Genomic DNA, 23,233 nt, shown 5'->3' on the forward strand with positions numbered 1-23,233 from the left:
ATTTTGTGTCAAAAATTCTTGTAGCAAACTTTTTTTACTCTTCTAAACCATAAAAGAACTGAAATACATGTGTCGCACTCCTTAATTCTCAAATAGCTGTTAATAAGCAAGTATTTATTCTGAAACAAGAACGTATTTATCCCATATAAATGATGCACAAAAAATTATTATGCGCTAAAAAGCTTATAAAATATGTAGGTACTCTCTCAGTACTAATACTAGATAAAAGCGGTTGAATGGCCTTGAGATTATCTGTCATGAATAAGAAAATGATAGAAGATTGTAGAGGCTCAGGAGATAATTTTCTATCTTGAGCAATCACAGGCGCTGATGGAGCGGGATTAGGAGCAGCTTAGGAAGCCTGAAGGATTCTCTATGAGTCTCAGATCTTCATATCTCACACACTTACATAGCTTGTCGAGTGCTGCAGGGAACAAGCAATGGTATAGCTAAGGAATAAATGATCTAACATTGACCTCGACAGAAGAAAATAACAAAATACTTTCTTTTCTCGTGCATCGATAAAAAGTGATGATTTCCATGTTTATTGAGAACCGTTGGCTGACTAATGAGTGTTGTGCAAAGCAGGCAACACAAATAATAAAATCATCAAATTGGTAAAATAATAAATGAATTAAACATATTAAATAATAAACGAATTTGCCATACGAAATGAATATGCATTAGACATGCAAAATAATTAACGCAACTAATATAACGCATTAGACACGCTATATATGAACAATACTGGATGAGGTTGTTCTGCTCCTACGGAGTTCACTCATTAGACACTTTCTATTCCGCATCCTTAGTAAGTTAGTAGTGCAATCAATGTTCCAATCAACGTATTAAATTGCGGTATAATGCAATGATTCGCATCTATGATTTATCTCTGATTTAACTCAACAATTTAGTAATTTTATTTAAGCTTCAATGTATGATAACTTTATTGCACGATCAGCATCGTGTATATTTATCGATTTTTATTCCTGAATTTTATGTAAGGCTTTCCTTTCCTTGAGGATTAATTATGAATCATGATTTACAATACCCATTAATATCGTTGTTTTCAGAGGGAGGCAAAGCTTGTTCGGTTACGTCCGAACGTGTGTACTTTTTACTCATTTCAAAATAGCTTAATTAATGTTTATTCTGTTAATTAAAAATGATATTTTTATGATATAATAAATGGTAATGTTAAGATAATATTTATTTTGATACTCAAATTCCACAATGCGCACCAATAATTAACTTTGAGGGAAACCGCAACCAAAACAGTATTTTGTTGTATGAATTGCTTGCCTTGAATGTGGCTTATTGATATAATTGGCAGTCTGAGGGGACGAGTTCAATGAGACTCAATTGGAATATTTCAATAGACAATATTATTGAAACTTCTAAATAGTTTTCTGAAGAGCAATTAGTTATTCAAATATCAGATGCTTTTATTGCATAAGATCGTCATGAGTGTACTGGAAGCTCGGCCTTTTACAGTATATAGCCTGCTACTAATATAACTAAAAGCTATTACATTCCCTGGAAATTTTACAGTTCCTGTAAAGTTGCGAACACCAAACACTACATCAGACGGATTAAAGATAAAGTACATCGCCCCTAAGATGCTGGGAACCTCATAATCGCAAATTGATCAAGAACTCATTCGAAGTGTGTGTAACCAAGATGAATCTCACGCGCGTAAAACTGGCCTGTCTCAAACTGGACAAAAAGACATATCCCACAATGGACGTACAGACGAATCTCACACATGGCTTATTGGCGACTTATCTCACACACACTGGCCGTATTGGCGACGTATCTCACACACCGGGCATAAGGACGTATCCCACAATGGACGTAAAGACGTATCTTACACTAGACTATCTCACACTAGACTATCCTACACAAGACGTACACTGGACGCTGAGGTTGACCGCGTTGCTCTCTCCGTCTCCCTCGCTGTTGGAGGCGATGCAGGTGTAGAGGCCGGTCTGTAGGCGACGTACGCGCTGCAGCACTAAACTCTGATTGCTCACGATGACTCCGGCGCTTACGTTGTGCTTCACCAGGTCACCCTGCACAACACAAAACAATTGATTGCATTAATTGGGGATAATAAGTGTATTAAGTTATGGATTACGCACTAATAACCGCTGACTCGGTGCTTCCGCCTCCATGGTCGCGTAATTATACGACGGTGTTTGGGCAAATAATGGAAAATGTTATTGTTTTGTTTCGGCAGTATATCTGGCCGAGCAATAACGAAATATTCTAGCAAACATTACAATTAGTCCAACGTGATTTGGCGGAAATATTATATCGTAACTTACTCCTCATATGGTTGACTGTATTAAAAAAAAATTGTATTTAATCTGCGAGACAACAACATAGATCAATTTCAGTCTATAATTTCCTCGTAATGAAGTCACGTGTAAGCGATAAAGGATAAAATATTTATATATATTAAATGCTCCTTTTATTGATTATTATTTCTTCGGGATGCTAAGTTCAAATTTAATTCGAGCAAGTGAAGTGCGGTGCGACCCGCCAGCATTTAATCAACTGTAAGTCATGTTAGTTACAGGACCCAAAACGATAAAGTATTGTGTCATTAATTTTATGTGTGTATTTAACGTATATTGTTAGTTATTTTGAATTGTTACATTGGCTTTAAATTTGATTGTTTGTGCTCAAGAGCTCATGCATTATCTTCTTATTTGCTATGTAAATACCATACCTATATTTTATTTCGTTTTCCTGATCGAGTGTGAATCCTCGATCCACACTGGACTTCGAGTTCTAGGATGAGTATTTCCAATACTTTTAAAATTTAGTTAATCTCAATAATTTTGTACAATGTGATTTTTTCGTAGTAAATTATATATAATTCACTCGTTCTCACCCAGGTAGTGCACTCGCCGCGCTCATCATCAAGGCCGAGCTCAACATATTATAGTGTAAATTTCGACTTGACATTCATTGCAGATAATATGTCAATAAATAAAAAAACTGAATGATATAAGCAGGGATATATTATGCTGTTAATGGTGAGCAGAAAATATAAATCGATCAATACATGAATGTTAGCGGAAAAACTGCGGACGTCGCGTACTAATGAGATGGAGACGTAAATCTAAAGCTAAGTGTATCAAAAGGACTAAAGAGTTCGACTTACGTTGTGGTACCAAACCACCTTGTAGATCTTGGGTCTCGCTTGAACGTTGCACTCAAAGTAGACGTCCTCGCTCTCCTTGATGCTGTCAGGGCTCAACGAACTGCCGAGCCCCAAGTGCACGATGGGGGTATCTGCAGGGTGCAAATTGAACATTGGAAGACCCCTCCCGTACTGATAAAAAATATATCTTATTTCGTTTCATACGAAAACTCTGAATAATTTCTGAATGAATATGAATCATATTATTTATTGAACAATGGAAGACCACTCCCGTACTGATAAAAAACATTCTGATTTCGTTTCATACGAAAACTCTGAATAATTTCTGAATGATTATGAATCATATTATTTAAATATCTAAATGATATCCTTGCACGTGTGCTTCTCGCACTTAAATAAATAAACTAAGCTCAACATGTCTTCATCCATTAGCATTGACCCATCGGATGATAATGAGAAAATAGATGAACAGTTGCTTGAAATTATCATAAATAAACACAGATGATTAAAACGGCATGATAAATAAACTTGCAGAAGAAATAATAATAAAATAACAATACAATTTTCCACTTCACAACTTCATTTGCTTCAAGCCGTTTGCTATTCAACCAATTTTTTTCTTCTCTAATAATGGAGATTAGACTAAATTCTCAGTAATTTATTTTATATTTGCTTTGTAGGTGTCGAGTCTGAAAGGAGAAGAAATGGGAGTTGATTGTGCCATTTCAATTACAACGACGATGCGTAAAAACTGTTGGTAGTTCCAAACTATTAGGTTATTTGTAGCAGACGAGGAAAAATAAAATCCAAATATTTGAAATAAAGTTTTTGAAGAATGTTAGTTCGGAATAAAACAAAAATAATCTAAACAGGAAAAACATGGGGCTGTAGTCTATCTAGAAATTCATATTCAAGATCTACATTAAAACAATGAGCATTTTGGCATACACTGCCCAATGCATCGGCACACGCAACACTGGTAGCTTGCGGAAACGGCCTCACAGACAAGCACTTTATTTGCCTATTGAGATTTATAGTCCTAGTACTCGGGCCATTAAAGTGAAGAAATTATTAACGGATAAAGATATTTGAGCTGCAGGTTCACGGCATATTTCAGGGGTTAAACACAACGCTGAAGGTTGAGTAATGGAGTAAGTGGAGACTCTGAACGAAGCCGAAATTACAGCGCAGCTACTATATAGGAGTGGAGGCCTGATTTGTACGGCTCTGCAAAGCTGTATTTTTGACAATAGATCACAGAGTTCAAGACAGCGCCATGCTTATTGGCTTCTCCATGAACTCAACTTATATTATATTCGCATTGTATCCCAAAAAACTGAAGAATTATCTCACCTTCAGCCTATTCTTGTAGAAAATTGTCGTGAAGCATAATTTAATAACATATATTTTCATCATAAATTGAAATCTTCTCCGCAGAAGAAGTTTACCCCATAATAAGTTTTCATGATTTAAATCCAACGATGCTGTAAGCGCGCGTCTGGACAAATGCATGCCATAAGCGGTCTTCCAGAGCATGCGGTCGTTGCACAAGTGCGTTCCTACGTAACTTATGATAGCAGGAGGTGAAATTTATGGTGGTTAGCTGCAGGGCCTAGGGCATGAGTATAATTCTGTGCTTTCGTGTTAATTTTCAGAGTTAAAGTTTAAGGGAGATTACTAAAATGAGCTAATTTTCTTTCAAAACGTTCAAGTTCTTCAATATGTATGAGTCCATAATTATTGAGGTGTCATGATCGAACTTACCGATAGAAAGATTATGAGCTTTAAAATTGAATGAGAAAATAATTATTGTTTTATGTTTAACTATTCTTTACCAGCGGATAACTCGAGAATATTCTCCCTCAATTTTTCCACATGTAAGTGTTACGCGTAACTCCCGCACGTTGTTCCTGACTTGCCATATTTCATTATTAATAATCATAAAAATCATATTGAAATACCTAATCTATAACCTCAAAGATTAAAATCCATTTAGTATCTCAATTATACATAGAAATAAAATTTTAATTATTGCCTTCAAGCTGTGAAACAATGTGGCGAATTTTCATGCAACCATTGAAAAAGAATAACAATGCAATTTATTTGCCTGCAAATCTCCTATCGATAATAATTCAACATTGGTATAGGGCATCAACTTTTCATGTTTGATTCTATTTTCATGAAAATTTTTTTAAAAACAAATATAGTTTTATTATTTGTTATTTTAATGCATCATTAACAATAATTTATTGATTCAAATATGGAATCAATAAACTTTTCTAGGGGTGGGCTTCATAACAATCTACCCCAATAACCGAAGAACTGCGAATGAAAATGAGATGAAGATGCATGTTAATAGCGTGGACCGTCGGATCAGTAATATCTCAGAATCCGTACATTTTCCAAGAGACAACGTATTTGCTATTCTAAAAAAATATTGGCTCACAAAGAAGCACGGAAAATTTATAGACTTCCGATCCATTCTTTTGATCAGCCGAGAAAATTGTGTTTAGCTCTATAGTGTAGAAAATATTTAACAGCCTTGACCGAGAATCTACCAAGCTTATGACTTATACTTGTGCTTGATGATAGAACAACGATAGGACGCGAGAGTGATGGAGACATTAGTGCTCTAACGAATTTTCATAAGGTTTTTATTTATTTTAATACGTATATTAACGCAAAACAAACAATGCTGTGTTTCAGTTAAATGAAAAACTATTATTCTATCTTTTGGTCGACTAGTCATGTCGAACATATACTGGCGATATAATTAAAAGTTAGGAATTACTGCTGCCACCCTTCCAAATAATATTGTATTTTGTTCCGAATAGCAATGATGAGGGAAATGGAAATTTTCGACACGTTTTCCTATGTACGCGAAAATTCGTCATTTTCATCCCGGGATTATCATAACTTACCAGCATGCCTGCAAGCAACAACCATCAATTAATTGTAACTAAATCTACATTTACTCACAGAAAACAATAATGTCAAAGTGATCGTCCAGCGGAGGATGAGGGATGACGGGACTCTCTGCGCGACACCGGAGCTGCTGTCCGGAGTCCGCAATTTTCGGCTCGTAGATCAAAGAAGAAACCGTCACGTTGCCCGAGCTCGCCGTCTGTGTGAGGAGAACTTTTCTGTCAATGTTTTTCATCTCAAGAATAACAAATCAGAAGACAAGAACTAATTTTGTGAAGCAGAGTCTGTTACGGCTGCAGATATTTGATGTATGCGGCAGTAAACATTAGAGAATGCGCGATGTGACAGTAGAGTACTCGAAAAAAGTTCCTGTATTCGTATTGATGTACTCACTCGTTCCGAAAAAATGAGAATTTGTTTTGCATTAAGTTTCAGTACATTCTTGGCTCGGTTGTTATTAATATTGCAATAGATTTAAACATTGTTTCAGTTACTTGAGATATTATAAATTTCAGTAAACTTTTGTCACAATCTGTAGAAAATTAAAAAACGGTCAGCCTAGAAACGAAGCATCACTTAGGTATTCATTAATAAACATGAAATATTGGACAGTATTCGGTAAAGATAATCCCAGGATAGTTGTAACTTGACAGTACCGACTATGTTGTGAATGAAAGTTTTCAACCGACTTGTTCATGTCCTTGAATATTTTCATCGTTCTGTAAATCGTCTAAGAAATTGCTTGTGTTAAATTCGTCTATGACCTTGTTGACAATATAAATAATTAATAATGAAAGTGAAATCGCTTTGAATTTCGTTGGAAGTAGGTAGTAATGAGTCAATTTCAATTTTTTTTATTTTTAAAATAAATATTTCAGTGAAGTAATCCTATCCTGCGTATATACCTGATTTGGATATTATTGTAAATGAAATCATTTTGTATCATCAAAATCAACCAAACCCATTTCAAAATGTATAGATTTGAGACTTAAACGTATACAATTCCCAAGATAAATTTGATTACAAATCTCAAATTTCCAACTGTAATAGGAATAATGATACTATTTCCCTATAGTGTGAGGCAGACGCAGAGAATCCTTTGAAAACAATTGTTGGCGTCACTACAAGCGGCCATCGGCGGGACCTTCACTCAATAGGAAATTCATTTGCCGAGGATCACGCTTTAATTTAGCTAATTCTCAATAACAGAGAAGAGGGAATCACGTTATGGTCGCGCCATGGAACTGGAAAGTAACGGCACCGAATTCTCGAGTGAGACTCCGTGAAATTGGACGCGCAGATCAGCAGTAAGCAGAAAATAAGGCATTTCTCGGGCTCAAATGATACACACTGAAAAATGGGATTGTCTTCTCGAGAGTCGTTCGAGCGATGACAGCTGGCCGACGTAATAGAGCTGGAAAAATACACCTTGAAAATGAGGAAAACTGTAGGTCGTTTCGCCAGAAGACTTGGTCTTTCACCTTGACTCTAACGTAAAAAATTTGACTGTAATCGACCAGGTGTCATCTAAAATTTATGTTGGTGGTTGGTGGTTGGGAAGCCACGGAGACGGTAAATTTTGTCTCGAAATTGTGCATCGCTGTGACGGTGCTGATAATGAGGCGCTGAGCAAGGAGAGAGAACAGCATACGAGTCAGCCTTTATTGAATCTAGTGGCATCTTGAATTGAATCAATTGAAGCATCATGACTTTATTATGAGCTCAATATTCAAATTTTTTAGTTCGTTATTGTATTTAGTTTGTGTTATTTTATTGAAGAATTTTTTTCTGCCAATACATCTTACTTTTTGCAATGTTAAAGTGAATTCGCACTTGTGACGAGCACAAACTGATAGTTTCGTGTCCATGCAAATCATGACTATAAATGAATTTCGCGATTACGCAATGTATGATTAACTGAGATTCGTGACCGCGCAAAGTCTCAGATGTTGCGGCATACCAGAGTGACTGTCGTGAGCCTCATCCCGGGATAAAAGAGTAAGTCTCAGGGACAACATCGCACGCTATGTTATTTTCTCTCGTTCCGTTGATCAATTTTCTCGAGCCTAGCATTAGTGATGGATTTCGGATGACCCTAAGTACCCACTAAAAAGTTAAGGCCGCCACGCCACAAAATGCCGGCTTTCATTATCAGGGCATCGATCGGAGGCTGGCGGCCGGTAAACACGACGCACCAAGAATATTATTCCCAAACGGATTAATTAGTGAACGTAGGCTGCGAACTTTTGTGGCTTTCCTATCCTGAAGGATTAATTATAATTCATGAATCATGAAACCAATTAATATCGTTGTTTTCAGAGAGAAGCAAACCATGTTCGGTGACGTCCGAATTGAAATAAAACATATTTTGTTGAGAGGAATAATTTTATTATAAGGATTGCTGCTTCCGGTAATGCTAAGAATAAAAATATTTCCACCTGCAATGTCTTTTCAATATTATTGGTGGACAATCCTAAATATAGAATCATTTGATTGATAGTCATTAGAAAAAGAGACTATTGGAAAATTTATGAACGCTTCTTAACGCATTTAATCTTTATCTAGACCATTTGAAAATTTGCATTTGACGGAATTGCAGATTTGATAAAAATTTCAGCCCTGTTGCCTATATTTAAAGTTTCCACTTTAACGTCGAATCGAGTCAGTGAGCCAATGTTCCATGTAGACTTACGGTGCATATATGGTGCACCGGTAAACGCTAACAACTTCCAAACATTTTAGTACATTTCTTGAGTGATTTCAATCACATCCCAAAGTTTCACTTGATGGCGGAAGATACATACAATTTCAGCATACAATTGCATACAATTTCCTTACCGTACGTCTAAATTTTGCTTTTTCTTATTTTTCAGCAGTATTTTTTTGAATGTGGCGCAAAAATATGTGATTGCTAGTTTGTGTTACAAATGCTTCTGAGTGAAATGTATAATATATATAGCGAAAGTTCACACAATAATTCCTCCTCCATGCAGCAATAAAAGTGAACACGAACAATTAATTGGAATGATCCAAAACGGTCCAAGATCATGTTCCTAATTTCAATCGTGAATGAAATCACTGAAAATTCATACAATTTTTTTGTTTCTAAATTCAAATTAAGAATGAAACTTAACTGCCCTCGTAAAAAATTCAGTGAGCGAAAAAAGTGATAGGTAGTGTGCTAATTATTAATGCAGTTTGGAAATTTAGAGAACTGCTCCCTAAAGTCCTAATTAATGACCGTGTTCAAATTTTTCAACTTTCCCTTGTTTGAGACGTGCAATGCTGATCAACCAAACATTTGTGATGTAAATAATCTTACGAAATTGTAAATATTCTTTACCATATAAAAGGAATGTCGTCAATATTCCTATTCTTGGCTTTCTATTCTGATGTAATTCAACTTTAATGTCACAGAATAACATTTCAAATTGCTGTTGGAAGACTCAGACGTTGTATTCTGTTCCTAAAGCAACACGTCTTAATTCCTTGCACATGCCAGGAATTCGCGACAGGAATACGAACAACAAACACCGCACCGTGGCAGAGACCAGCGCTTGTAGCTTTGTGCTGCTGTAATATTTCAGGCGTTTTCCCAATTCATTTATTGCCGACATGCATCCTGTCTGGTATGTGGTGATGAATGCTGCCTGCCTTGCTCATGAATAAATAAGAACAAACTGAATATTCATGGTAATGCTTATGAGAAGTACATAGTGTAAATAGATTAATTGCATAAGAACTTGAGCTCAATCAATATAGCGGAGAATATTATGGTAGTTGAATTGTTTTCTAAAAAACTCTCAATTATTAATGCTCAGTTATAGGAGCGGAATGTGTGCTAAAGTGTGACTCTCGTGGATAAAAGAGAGATTAAAATGTATGAAATAATTGAAAAAACCCTCCTAACGAACACTTTTATACCGAGCTGGGGCCATACTTTTAAAATTCGCTAAGTGAACGTAAGTACTTACGCTCTATTTTCTTGTCTATGATTGGTGGATTTTGCTTGAAAGGCCGTCAATGATTGGCTGATGAACTTATGATCTCTTAACTTTTTTCGAAAGTATAGGCCCTGGTACCTCTAATAAATTCACCAAATGCATGAAACGCCGCATTTCCAGTACTTAAATGGCGATAATCTTATTAGGTCTCTGCAAAAATGTCTAAATTTAACGGAAAATTCTCTACGTGAACAAAATTATCCGTGAAATTTTTCTTTCAAGTATTTTTTTCTGCATGGAAATGACACAGATTGCCAGAAAATAGACAAATATTTGAAAAATGTACATTTGCAATCACAAATGAAACATAACAAAATGATACCTAAAAATCCCAAAACAAAGAATATAAACAACATACTTTTAGAAAAGTTTGAAAATTAGATACAGGGATGACGATACCTTAAAAAATCTGCTATTGTTTTTTGTAGTAACTGTGGTAAACCCTTATCAAGCTTTACTGGATTATTTTATGATCGTTTGAGTTTTGATGTGTTCGCTCAGGATTCCGTCTGAGCAAAAGTTACCAACTGAAAAGCATCAGAAAGATGAACACGTCCTCTCTGTGTTGAATTTTAAAACAATTGAGATATAAAAATTAACTACAGGAATTCTTTCAAACTTAACATCGCTACCAGTCAAATGTTGCCTACAGCGGTACACAAATCTTAGATAATTTTGATAAAATTATCTTGAATAAGTTATTTCTTCCATTTCAGCTGATCAGAAATTGATTATTTAATCCGATTCGGAAATCATGATCCAATGAGCAATTGCTGGACGACAGAAGCCCACTACTAGGGGCTCCCTAAAAGTTAGTATTCACGATAGAGATAGATATACAATTTTAAATGATAAACTGTTACTTTAATTTGTATCCGGATTTTCAACATTTAAAGATGAACCCACTTCGAAACCAGACATGAGATTTACGGAGGTCGAAGCAACTTTCTCTAATCGAGACTCGGAGGTAACAGTAGAGATTAATGCTCTATGGATCAGGTAAGGTTTCCATTAATATTGCATTGAATTTTGATTATTTTTCTCACATAGTTGTACCCAATCACTGAAATGTTTGTAATAATAGCAATGAGATAACCGCTGACAAAAGGATCCTATATATGCATATAGTGAATGCTCATATCAGCTGATCGCCTAGACAATCAGCCATTAATAATAATTAACTATTCCCAAAATGCATCCCATGACTCAGCAATTACTAAAGCAAAACCTAGAAATTAAAAATTCCTGATGTAATACCTATACGAACAAACCATTCCTTAGGCAATACATAAAAATTCTTAGGAACTAACTTAGGCAATACCTATAAATTCATAAGAATTATCATTTGCTAACGCGTTCTACAGGCTGGTGCACATGTAATACCTATACGAACAAACCATTCCTTAAGCAATACATATAAATTCATATGAATTATCATTTGCTACAGCTTTCTACAGGCTNATTCCTTAGGCAATACATAAAAATTCCTAGGAACTAACTTAGGCAATACCTAGAAATTCATAAGAATTATCATTTGCTAACGCGTTCTATAGGATAATACACTCACGGTTGTGGTGGCGTTGGTGAGGAGCTGCCCCCCGAGCCACCAGGTGAGCGTGGCAGGGGGCCGTGCCCCCGCACTGTGGCACACCAGCTCGTACGGCCGCCCCGCAGACACGGGCTCTGCCGCCCCCAAGATCTGTACCGTCAGGGGCCGCACTGTAAGATAAATAACCACTCAAGTTATTGTGGTTGAATTGTTGCCTAAAACACTCTCAATTATTAATGCTCATTTGTAGGAGCTGCTTTTACGTCAGCTCGTTATCATTCATACTAATTCAGGAAAGGTAATAAAAAGAGTTGTAGCTACCGCAATTTTTTTTAAAATGTCGGTCGCACTTTTTAGCGCATTTGCTCATTTATGGAAAAAAGGCGCTACTGTGCTCGTCATGTCCGTCCGTCTGTCCCTGATTTCACGTTTTCGTCGACGAGAAAATGCGCTCTCTGTCACTCACTGCAGTGAGTACTGAGTTATATTTTTTTTCGTAACGCATTACTCGATGCTTAAATTGTCACATCAACCCCTCTAAGCCTTTCATCCACATTTCTAAACGGGCGTCACCATGCAGCGGTCCGTGAAGACAAGCCCCTGTACAGATCTACCATCAGTGCTGTTGTCCACTACTAATCCTTGAACAAAATCTATAGAACCGTGGAATAAGTGAATTAATTAGCAATTAGTTATCGAAATCTATAGACTCAATGACCGTGATTCCAGAAAACCAGCCTCACTGGTAGAGCCACATCCGGAGCTGTACTGCTCATGGATTTTGAGGTCAAAATGCTCATTTATGGAGAAAAAGCGCTATTGTGCTCGTCATGTCCGTCCGTCCGTCCGTCCTACAAATCGGCCACCAGCTTGGCAGGAGGCTGCAACTGGGCGGCAACTGTTGGATCAAATGAGTCCCATAGTGTTTGCCAACAGCACTGTGAGCTACGCTACCTTCTTATTCGTGTATTTCGTATTCTTGACAAACTTTCAACTTTCATGTGGCCTGCTGTCTCAACCTGTGAGTATTTAACTTACCTGTCGCCCAGCGACATTACAGGTCGGGTCCAGCCATGTAATATTTCTAGTTCATATTTGAGCTAGAATTTTGACTAGTTTACATAGATCGTTATTTTCTGTGACGAATTAGTCTTAAATTCTCGAATAACCAATTGCGTCACATAGTTCGGATGGTCTTAATTGTCACGCCCACCGATGACCGGAAATTGAAAGATACTTCCCTATTGGCTTAATTGAAATAGCTTGGACTGAAAGGATTGATAACTAAAATCAAGCTTAATTAAATTGTTTATAGATAAACGGCAAATGGAAACAAACCAAATCAAAACTAGCGATTTTACAGAGATGCGAAATAAGTACTAAACGAATTGCCAAATTGAATGCGGGGGAGAGCTTAATTGCGAAGTGAGAGATACAATGCGGGGAGAGAGCTAGAGCACGGAGTTTCGAGAATAAACGCGCGATCCTACAACAGAAAACAAAAACAAAACTATACCTACACATGACAAACCATTATATTCACAAAAATCACGATATTTCACTAAGAAATAAAATCTCACCACTATCGCATGCAACTACCCCTCCATTGCGTCTGAGTCAAGAATCCTATATCCTATAAGAATCCAAATTTCCTATAGGAAAAGAATCAGTGCGCAAGTCGGGATCAGCAGCTTATCTGATGGTCAAAATAAACTTAACGCCCACCTCAGAGCTGATCGTGCTTAATCTTTGCAGTCTGACAATCAGTGGTGGGAAATTTGCATTGTACTTCATTACAAAGTCGTATTTTCATTTTCCAGACTTCACCTCTTCATTGCGATTATGAAAGCGGTCTAAGTAGTGTTGCGCAACTGAGTCAGCAATTAAGAAAAGAGTCAACGGGGAAACGAGTAGTCCCGCAGCACTTTCTTTTAAACAATCAGTTCAGATCTCTCTTCCTTCAAATTTATTATTCCAAGACATCAATCTAACGAAATTCTTAGCTGAAGTAAAATTTAAATGTTTTTGTTGAGGACGTCTCCTTGCAATACGAAATATATGTCTCGCATCGAAACTTAACATCTAGAAAATCAATATTTCAGGACGAAAATGATTTAATCTAAGCAAGTATCTTAACCGTATGCAACTTTAGTCATTTTTCACTTACTCAAAACATAAGCTGAAAAGCAACAGAAGATTTCATTAAATTGACTATATGCAGAGCATAGAAGATGCCTCCCATGCTATAATTTCGTTTAGCTAATTGCTAAAATTTATGGGGAAAATCTGAATTCTTAACTAGTTTGTAGGTTCAAAATAAATATCTAGAGGACTCGATTTTTTTTAAATGATTCATGGATTACGTTTCGAAGGTATCAACACTTTGCCATTTTTACTATATAGGTCAAGTAGTTTGTAGTTCAATATTTAGGTCGAAAATGATTTGGAAAGAGAGTTCTGATGCCTTATGTCTAAAATAATTACTAAAGTTACAACTGTAGGAGTGCTAGTAATTTCTGAGTGATCTGACCATGAAGATGATAATATTAGAGTTCTAGAAATTGGAAATAGTTTTCACTTTTAAAAAAATATTATTTAAAGTAAAATTGTGATATATGGACAAGTATATGCCTTACCCTCATATTCTTACGGGATTTTCTAATAATGAAGATTATGAGGCGAAGCTTTGAAACTTGGATAATATATTTTAGAGGGGTTTTTATGATGTTTTTCTTTTGCCTATTTTGTCCTCTAAAAACGCCATTGGAATTTTAAGGCAATTTTCCATTTATGTGCTATTTTTTATTTTTACTTTTGAGAATTTCTAACGGGTCACGAATCGAAAAAAAATTAATCTAGGAGTCTAAAGTTTTTCACAAGTTGCTTATTTTGCACATAAAAATTTTTCCGCATTATAGTGAAACCTAACGCGAAGAAGTCAATTAGAGCTCCACCCTAATAACTAGCTTTAATATAGCCCAAACTGTCTCTCAAGGCAGCTTAACAATATTAGGACTAAAAATTATAATTTTATCATACTTAATGAATTTAGTTCGTCAGAAAATTTGTTATATCAATCTATGTTAGATTAAAAATTACAGTGAATGAGTCAGGTTACTGTCCTTTATTTTTTCCAATCTTATTATCTTAATGACCATATCTTAATCATATTAATTAATATGAATAATTTTTCTTATTAATGAGGCGGTCCAAGTTAGTCCTGCAACGTACGGTAAATTTTTTATAATGTGAACGCTTTCCAAGAGGAACACGGGAAGTTATTCTCTAAAACATGAGGTTTTATGGAGCATTTATTAGGAGGTATGAAATCGAAACCTTGCGTTCAATTTAAAAACGAGTACCAGGTTAATTTCCAACGAACTATGGATCTCTAAATTGAAAACAAAATTTTATAATGTTTCATTGAAAAAAATGCGAGCAAAAATCGTGGAAAAAATTTCGAAATTTTCTTAATTTCATATATCAGAACACAGGAAAGTGAATCAAAGGGCGAGTTGCCCCTTGGAAAGGGCCTTGGAATCTGGGGCGAGTTGCCCCTTGGAAAGGGCCTTGGAATCAGGAGCGAATGGCCCCTTGGAAAGGGCCTTGGAGTCAGGAGCGAGTGGCCACTTGGAAGGGGCCTTGAAGTCAGGAGCGAGTTGCCCCTTGGAAAAACGACGAAACGCGATCAAATCAAGAACGTCTAAAAAACGCCCAAAAAAAACGATTTTCCATGCCATCTGTATATACGTATACGAGAAATTCTAAAAATGTCCATTCCTGTACCTGTCTACATTCAATGAAATGAGTCAGCAAACTTTAGAGGTTTATACTCTTAGTAAGCTATTCTCTCGACAATTACCAGTGCTTTTTGTTGCAATAACTGTTCTGAAAATTTGATTGAAATTTTCGTCATCCGTGATAATAGAAATTGAGATAAACACAAATAAGAGAAAAATGTAGTAAACAATTGATGCAATGAACTGGTAAAATCAATTATTTTATGAACATTGTAATTGCAGAGCTCACTGAATATATCTTCGCAGCTGTTCCAGTTTCTCATATAATACTTTGGTATCTTTAGTCTAAAAATTATTGGCTAGTAAGGCAGCAATTGTTTCCTTACTCCCACTTGAAAACGGACGAGTCAACAACAATTTCGAACTACCAATGCGAGTTTCATTCTTAAGAGTCAAGAAAGCGGAGTAATGCCCATGAAGCAGCAATCAAATCCGTTAGTTTTTTGGGCGATATGGTCGACGAAGGACTCACAATAATTGCATCTAACGTCTCATAAAAAACCCTTGAATTGCTATCCTCTCGTCATATCCGAAATACGAGCGAGATCGTTCGGGCTCGTGAAATTCCTATGGCATTCGCGTCTGTGACGGAAAATGTTGGTCCACTCATCACGCGATCCGAGGGATGAATGTGAGAGAAACATGGCTGCCGATAAGCTGCCCAGATATTGTGGTTCTGGCTAGCATTTGTTTGAAGTTGAAAAGTATCTTTATGCACATTTATTGAAGAGAAACTTGGCAATTTGACTGCGGTGATTCAAAAGGCATGAACACAGAATACTGCGAGTGCATTGTAGTCTGCAGAAAAATTTTGCCATGTAGCCTTAATCATGGAAGTTTTGGTTGTTCCGCAATAGAATGACTGATAACGATCACCAGTGAAATACATGCACAAAATTGCTCACGGTTGTTTTTGGTAAATAGTTCAACATGGTTGCAAGAAATACGAAAGAAATTTAGAGCAAGAAAAAATTATGACTCTTGAACGATTTAGGCAAAGTATGTCGAATTAATTAATAATTTTTTCTTTCAATTTATACACGGTATGTGGATATGCAGGAGTTCCATGCATTTCGTTGGGAGCATTTTGATATAAATTAGCATCTTGGTACCCTAACCAACGTGCCTTTATTGACTTAGCTATTTTCCAGCAGATTAAACATTATCTCACACTATGGGGTATAATCACTAATTTTATAAAGTTTTTTTCCGAAAATTTTAGCCTGGTCAAGTGTAAATTATTTGTTTAATTTCAGGAAGGTTTTCCTCTCATTGGCCGATCACATATTGCAAAGCAGCGGCGAGATGCCCCATCAGGAGTTGGAAGGCCGAGGTGAAAATGACTTCGCAACTCAATGAATCCACGCATCTATTTAAAATAGCTTATTGTTATCAGTTGAGTTGCCGATTTAAGAGCTAATTTCAGTCATCGGAATTTTTAGGTATATATTTAGGCGTATCCAATAATTTTTGATCCTATAAAATTTCCTTTGACAAAAAACAGTAATTATTATCATGAACTTCACCTAACCCAATGAGAATACTTATGGTAGAAAGATCCTATGATTCAAGACATTTCTCTTTGAATATTTTTTCAGCTCGTAAGAAATAATTAAAGTTACTGTATAACCAGCGATGTTGTGAAACTCAAAGTGCTCTAAGTTATTCAATTATTGTTGCTATGACAAAGTTTAACGGAGTTTAATGTCTGTAAAGTTCCTTGCAATGCATTTCGCGTAATCGTTGTTCTATTATCTAATTTCATCGCTGCAAGAGACGGTATCAATTATTCTTAACAAATACTGCGCAAGATTTCTACTTGTAAGATTAATCGCACAACTTGGTCAAATGAAGAAGCATTTATGTTCACAATATTTGCTAGCATGCTTTTTTTTCTATTGGGAAATTTAAATCATTAAGTATTCAAGATCAAGTCCAGCAGCTTGTAAGATTTAAACAGCTTTTTTCGACCATTACAGAGTTTTCATTACAAATGCAGATGAATATTTTTTATTTTTCTTATCGACGAGAAGAGCAGAGACTGTGTTACGGATTATGGAACCTGTCTCAGTGATTTGATGGGGTCTACAATATCGCTGACTTAGCGCCGCAGCCAGCCTGTCGTATTTTTCTAGAGACCTGCAGGAGACATCCGGACCGATCTTTCGTCATCATTTCATTTCGGTTTACACAAGCGCTTGCATCAGGATAGCACGTCTATATTTCTCATTATTATTACTTTTATTCTAGTTCACTTGTATGCACTTGTAACTGCCAGTGAGTTTCTTCGAATTACACCGGGTTACTGAAAGTAATGCTGTAGAATAAGCGATTTTCATAAGAACTTAATTATTATTATTCTACGATACATTTATCGTGGCGTCTGGTTCAAACGAACTTCGAGGGCACGTCACACATAAGAATAATTGAAAGTAAAAATAAATAAATAAATAAATATCTAAAAATTCTTTTATTATGATTAGAACTCTTTCCAGCGACTAGCAATGTGTATTTTAGCCATTTTCCACACAGCAGGAGCTTTGAAAATATTTTTGAACCATGTTGGAGATGTCGATGCTTCTCTCGATATTATTTCGCCATTAACTACATTTCACGCATCTACTCTAAACCCAACTGATATTTAAAAAAATTTATGTTCATCGACCCTTTCCTAATTCTATTTTTGAGATTTGGAGCGCAATCAGAAGAAACTCGTCGACCATCAATAAATAATTAAGTCGCCCAGTCTATGTGTCACCTATCGTGACCATTAATAATGCTGTTCCCTATAGCAAAAATACCATCCACTGTCCTACCACGAAAAATTACGAACTGTTTTCCAATGAAAGTTCAAATCATTGAATTAGTTATCATAACAATTATTATGCTTAGTTACGATAACAATTATTAACAGAACTTTAATTTTCGACATGAATCTTAGAAAGTGTCAATATTTATTCCTCAGTCAACCAAACTATCTGCAAAACGTACAAAAGTAGCTCAGGCCTAATTTTAATATTTGCTGTCTCATAATTTAATAAGTTACCTTGATGACAGAGCGAGTTTCTGATGCAAGACTGGCAGGTTAGAACGTAGTCAATTAAATAGAAGCGTTGTCGCCCTCTATAGATGAATATTGGGTGATAAGTACATTAATTATCGCTCTGTTTTCTTCAGTGATAATATTTACTATCATCAACCTCTACTACTAGTACCTCTACTTACTATCATCATCAGTACTAAATATTTATATTATTTTTTCGGCTTCTCGAAATAGATTTTATCTGGTATAGTAGAAGCACACGTTCGATGCTCGCTAGCCTTCTTTTTCTTCAGGGACCCTAGCTGTTGGTGCCCTGTTGTCCATTTCGTGGTTATCCTGATTTGCTTTTTTAACGTTGGTCAGTGCAAAGATGCAGTGCTTTTGTGATATAATTTTTCGCTTTTTTAACTCGACAGTCTAACTTGTGATTCTATGGTTTTGTGAAATGGCGGGTAGGCTTTCGGTATATGTAAGATTTTAATTTATTTTCAATTTATCTACATTTGTACAAGTATCTTTAGCATATGATATGGTATTTTCCCGTTGCCATACGTATTTGATTAATTTTCATGATGTGCATTTTTATAAAGAATGATTATTTTGTTTCTCATAGGCTGGAGTAGAGTTTATGTGTTTGCATTTACTGGAAATCTTCATTGAACTGAAATTCCACCTTGAAACAACTGATCTCAATAAAATTCGTCCCCGAAGTCTTTTAACCGAACCGAAATATTCGTTTTTCAACGAAACTCTGATTAACTCCTGCAGCAGCATGTGCAGAGCTACTTCTTCTCCATCATTAGTAAATATTCCATTATTACATATGTTGGTAGTTCTCCTACAAAATTACAGAAACCGGTGATGTTTTGGGTTATTAATATTGACAATAAACGTTGAGAAAACGCTCCGTATAAAAGTTTATAATAATAAACGTCTTACACAGGTTACCCGGTTTAATGTCATTGAGTACTTGTAAAATATATCGCTTCACCTGAAATTTTGTACCTCATGTGGAGAGGTAGTGACATATGAAACGTAGGTATATAAAATATTAATTGAGCTATCTGAATATTGCTTGCAGCATCACATGAATAATGGGTTGTACATGATGATCTGCATAAACACGGTTTTATGACATTGGATATTCTAAATATTTGAAACTGAATGTTCTCTCTATCTTACGTTTTAAATCAGAAACAAACGAAGTATTTTTGACACCAGAAGCAAACGCAAAGTTTACAAGGACTTGTTTTGCAACGTGTCACGCTTCTGAAACTTGGAACGAAAATTATGCCACCTCTTATATTTAAAATCTATATTCCAAACTAACTAGTTTTCAACAGCGAAATCTTTCTGTAAAAAATCACACTGAAGATCTCCGATAAACGTCACTGAACGACTGTGACCGACTACTTATTTATAATTCAGCTGATTGATGAGTCGCGTGAAAGGCTTCTTAGGTGGCCTTTAATTCCTCCAAACAAAATAATGCTGTTAGGAACTGCATCAAGGAGCTTCAAAGTTTTTCAAATGCCAAAGAGCTTCCTTGTTTTTCTTTGCATTTGGCTAACTTTGATGATGAGCTAATTATAAGATTTAAAAACGAGAGCTTGGTGTCCTTTCAGTTCCGTTTAAGTGTAGGTTTTTTCCATTTTTAACTAGGCATATCAGGCCCTGATATGTTTTAGTCCGCAGCGAGATTCAAAAGTTTTTCTTACTTCCACGAAATTCTCGTCACAGATTTTAGTGGACGAAGTTTGGACAGTGCAATTCTACCTCTTGTATATACAGCCAAACAAACTTCTAGGTAAACTGTCCCCAGAAACAATTTCAAGAAGAGATTGAAAAGTTTAATAGTAGGTGTAGAAAATAGGATGCGTTTTATAGTTTTTGTACGCTAGAATACGGGGCTAAGCCGTAAATTGATCTTGCAGGGTTTTTTATCATCTCTGCTTTGTTGAATACGTAATTAGATTTTCACAGTGCATTCAATTGTTTAATAAAAAATACTTCCTAAATAAGCGCTATAAATATTTTAAACTCAGGTATTTTTTTATACTTCCAATGAAGTGAAATGGCGGAGTAAATCAGTATGTCAGACAAATTATTGCAGTTAGTTCGCTTACACAGATGCCGTAAAAGTTTCATAGAAGCGTTTTCCAGTTTTGATGGCATAATAAAACCATGATATAAGTAAAGTCATGGATACAAGTTTTTAGTTTACGTCTCGAATACTCCTCTATTAAAGTTTTTCTGCGAGACTAATTTGTCCTGCGAGGACTTTGTATTGACAAAACTATCATTAAATTGCAGTTTTCCCCTTTTGGCACGGCAACTGTCGAAATTATATCGAGAAAATGTGTTTGATTGCAGGTAATTTTTAACACGCATGGATCTAATTTCTAGAAGATTTTTTTTTGTATTCTCAGCAAAAAATTACAGCTCTAAAAATAAATTTGGATCGGCAGACCTACTTCAATGCGAAACACATTTGGTGAAATGGAATTTCATTCCAAATACAGTAATTAGATATGTGAACATTTAATAACTTATTATAACTGATATCTCTTCGATGTCAACAATATGCGAACTCGATCCAAATAAAAGTTTTGTGACGACATACATTCTTCCTTAATTTTATTCTATCTCGGCACAGCTGAAGACATTGGGATTCGAAGACTTAAGGTAGACTCGGGGTAAATAAATTGGCGACGTATTTGTTTTGAAGGGGAATGAAGAACGTCGGTTTGAGGGACAGTTTTTGGGCACACAATTCGCAAGTGATTTGTTGACAGTTCCTGGCTTGACTGAACTTACTTCACTGTCGTCAGCATGAAGTCTTCCCCTAGTTCAAGTTCTGAACTTTAAGAAATTTCCAAAATAAAAAACTGCAAATCGTGAATCTTTCAAGAATCTTGATTGCAATTTGTGGAAAATTATATAATGTACAATTTGCATTGTATATCTAAGATCTAAGATAAAGTGTTATCTAGTAGAGTGCATATTATTTCAAACAATTTTGTAAAAATAATAATTGAAAAATGAATGAAATATTTGTGCAAATATCTAATTTTTTTGGAGCAACAAGAGAACCCAGTCAAGTCAGGCACTGTAATTGAAGCAGTGAACTAATCACCAATGCCATAATAAATGTAAAAAATTTAAATCGCATTTTTGCAGCATTGTCATCACCATAGTTGAAGTGCATTCATTCATTATTTGGTTAATAAATTCCGTCTTTACTCCCTGGAACAGGCATTCCAATAGATAATACTAGCAGTTTATTTAATTCTGAATCAAACAAACCAGAACACGGACAGTAGGCAAATCAATCTATTCGAATCCAAATAAAATTAAGATCGAACCAATCAATTTCGATAGTTTTCTCAGAAATTTTGTAATGAATTGTTGCAGCGCTCTAATCAATGTACAAGTACATTCGGATGAGCTCTTTTCTGTTTGTTGTACAGATTTTAATAAACAACTGCAATTTTTTTTAAAGCGATGAAATTGTGTTTAGCAAACCTAGTACTAATTATTGAACCTCTTTATCCACTTGGGCTCAGCAAGCTTGTGAGTTGAAATTCACATTTAATCGTTCTAATCGTCGTAGTATCTCAGGCATGCAGCCACTTCACTTGCCTTGCTTCCTGTTCGGGGGCATCTAAATCGTCCAAAATCCCCCGGATTAGTTCAGCCTCTTGAACATTACGATAATACTGAATTGCTATGTGAGTACTGCAGCTGAGTGCACACTGTTCATCTAGATTGTTATCATGGTGTTGAGCACAGAAGCTATGTACTCACTGTTCATCTCGATGGTAAGTACAGGAGCTATGTACTCACGGTTCAACTCGATGATATGCATAGTACAACAGCTATGTACTCACGGTTCATCTCAATGCTAAGCACAGGAGCTATGTACTCACGGTTCATCTCTATGGTGATCATGGCTGTGAGCGGGGCGCTGTAGTTCGTATTGGCGGCCTCACAGACGAGCGCAGCGTGCAGATGGTCGCGGCTCAGGCGCTCTATCACGAGCCTGTTCTCCACCACGCCTTCAGTTGGGGCTTCTTGAGTTCGCTTGACAATCTTGTTCCCGAGACGCCATCTCACTTTTGGACTGGGAATCCCTGAGCGAGCAGCATATGAGAACGATTGAATTATATTCATACAGTTGATGCCTCAATGAGATTCGGGACGCTTTTCTGGCACCCAACAAAGACAGTTTATTGAAAATTCGCCTATGGGCAAGATTATTTCTGATGACTTCACCATTGCATATAAAATAAAATAGCGTAACATGTCGAAAAATCACTAAGCATTTATCTATATGCTAACGTTTGTGAGTTCTTGTTCGTTAATATAATTGAAATTGAAGTGCAGCCGCTATCTAAGTAATTGTTGCATCGATTGTAATGCGCGAGATGCGCCAGTTTGATCAAAGTTTTGCTGTTTGGTTTCAGCTCTCTTGTCGTTTTGAGTAACGAATTAGAATATAAATACATTTATATCTGTTCAAATGTAGGACAGACTTCAAGATATTATTACGTTTAAAATGGAATAGCTGCGGATAAGCAGTCATTAAATCAATGACACCTCTGAAGAATATGAAGTCAGCACCTAAGTTAAAATAAAGTTCGTTTGTTCCTATGGGTTGAATAAATTCAATTTTCAGCGCATTTTCTCATTTATGGAAAGCATACCATGTCCGTCTGTCCGTTCGTCCATCCGTCTGTC

General features: G+C 36.0%; 1 protein-coding gene across 1 annotated transcript in view; it reads right to left on the reverse strand.

The window, feature by feature from the left end:
* Nucleotides 1-23,233, reverse strand: part of LOC108666189 — a 48,523-nt gene that overhangs the window by 5,903 nt on the left and 19,387 nt on the right. The window contains exons 4-8 of the mRNA XM_047881548.1: nt 22,423-22,626; nt 11,669-11,820; nt 6,152-6,296; nt 3,173-3,303; nt 1,913-2,072 (exon numbers count right to left, since the gene is read on the reverse strand). Coding sequence (XP_047737504.1) covers nt 1,913-2,072; nt 3,173-3,303; nt 6,152-6,296; nt 11,669-11,820; nt 22,423-22,444 — 610 coding nt within the window. The 5' untranslated portion in view covers nt 22,445-22,626. The remainder of the gene's footprint in view (nt 1-1,912; nt 2,073-3,172; nt 3,304-6,151; nt 6,297-11,668; nt 11,821-22,422; nt 22,627-23,233) is intronic.

Source organism: Hyalella azteca, unplaced genomic scaffold, assembly GCF_000764305.2.
Source record: "Hyalella azteca isolate HAZT.00-mixed unplaced genomic scaffold, Hazt_2.0.2 contig8309, whole genome shotgun sequence".
Classification (NCBI taxonomy): Eukaryota; Metazoa; Arthropoda; class Malacostraca; order Amphipoda; family Hyalellidae; genus Hyalella; species Hyalella azteca.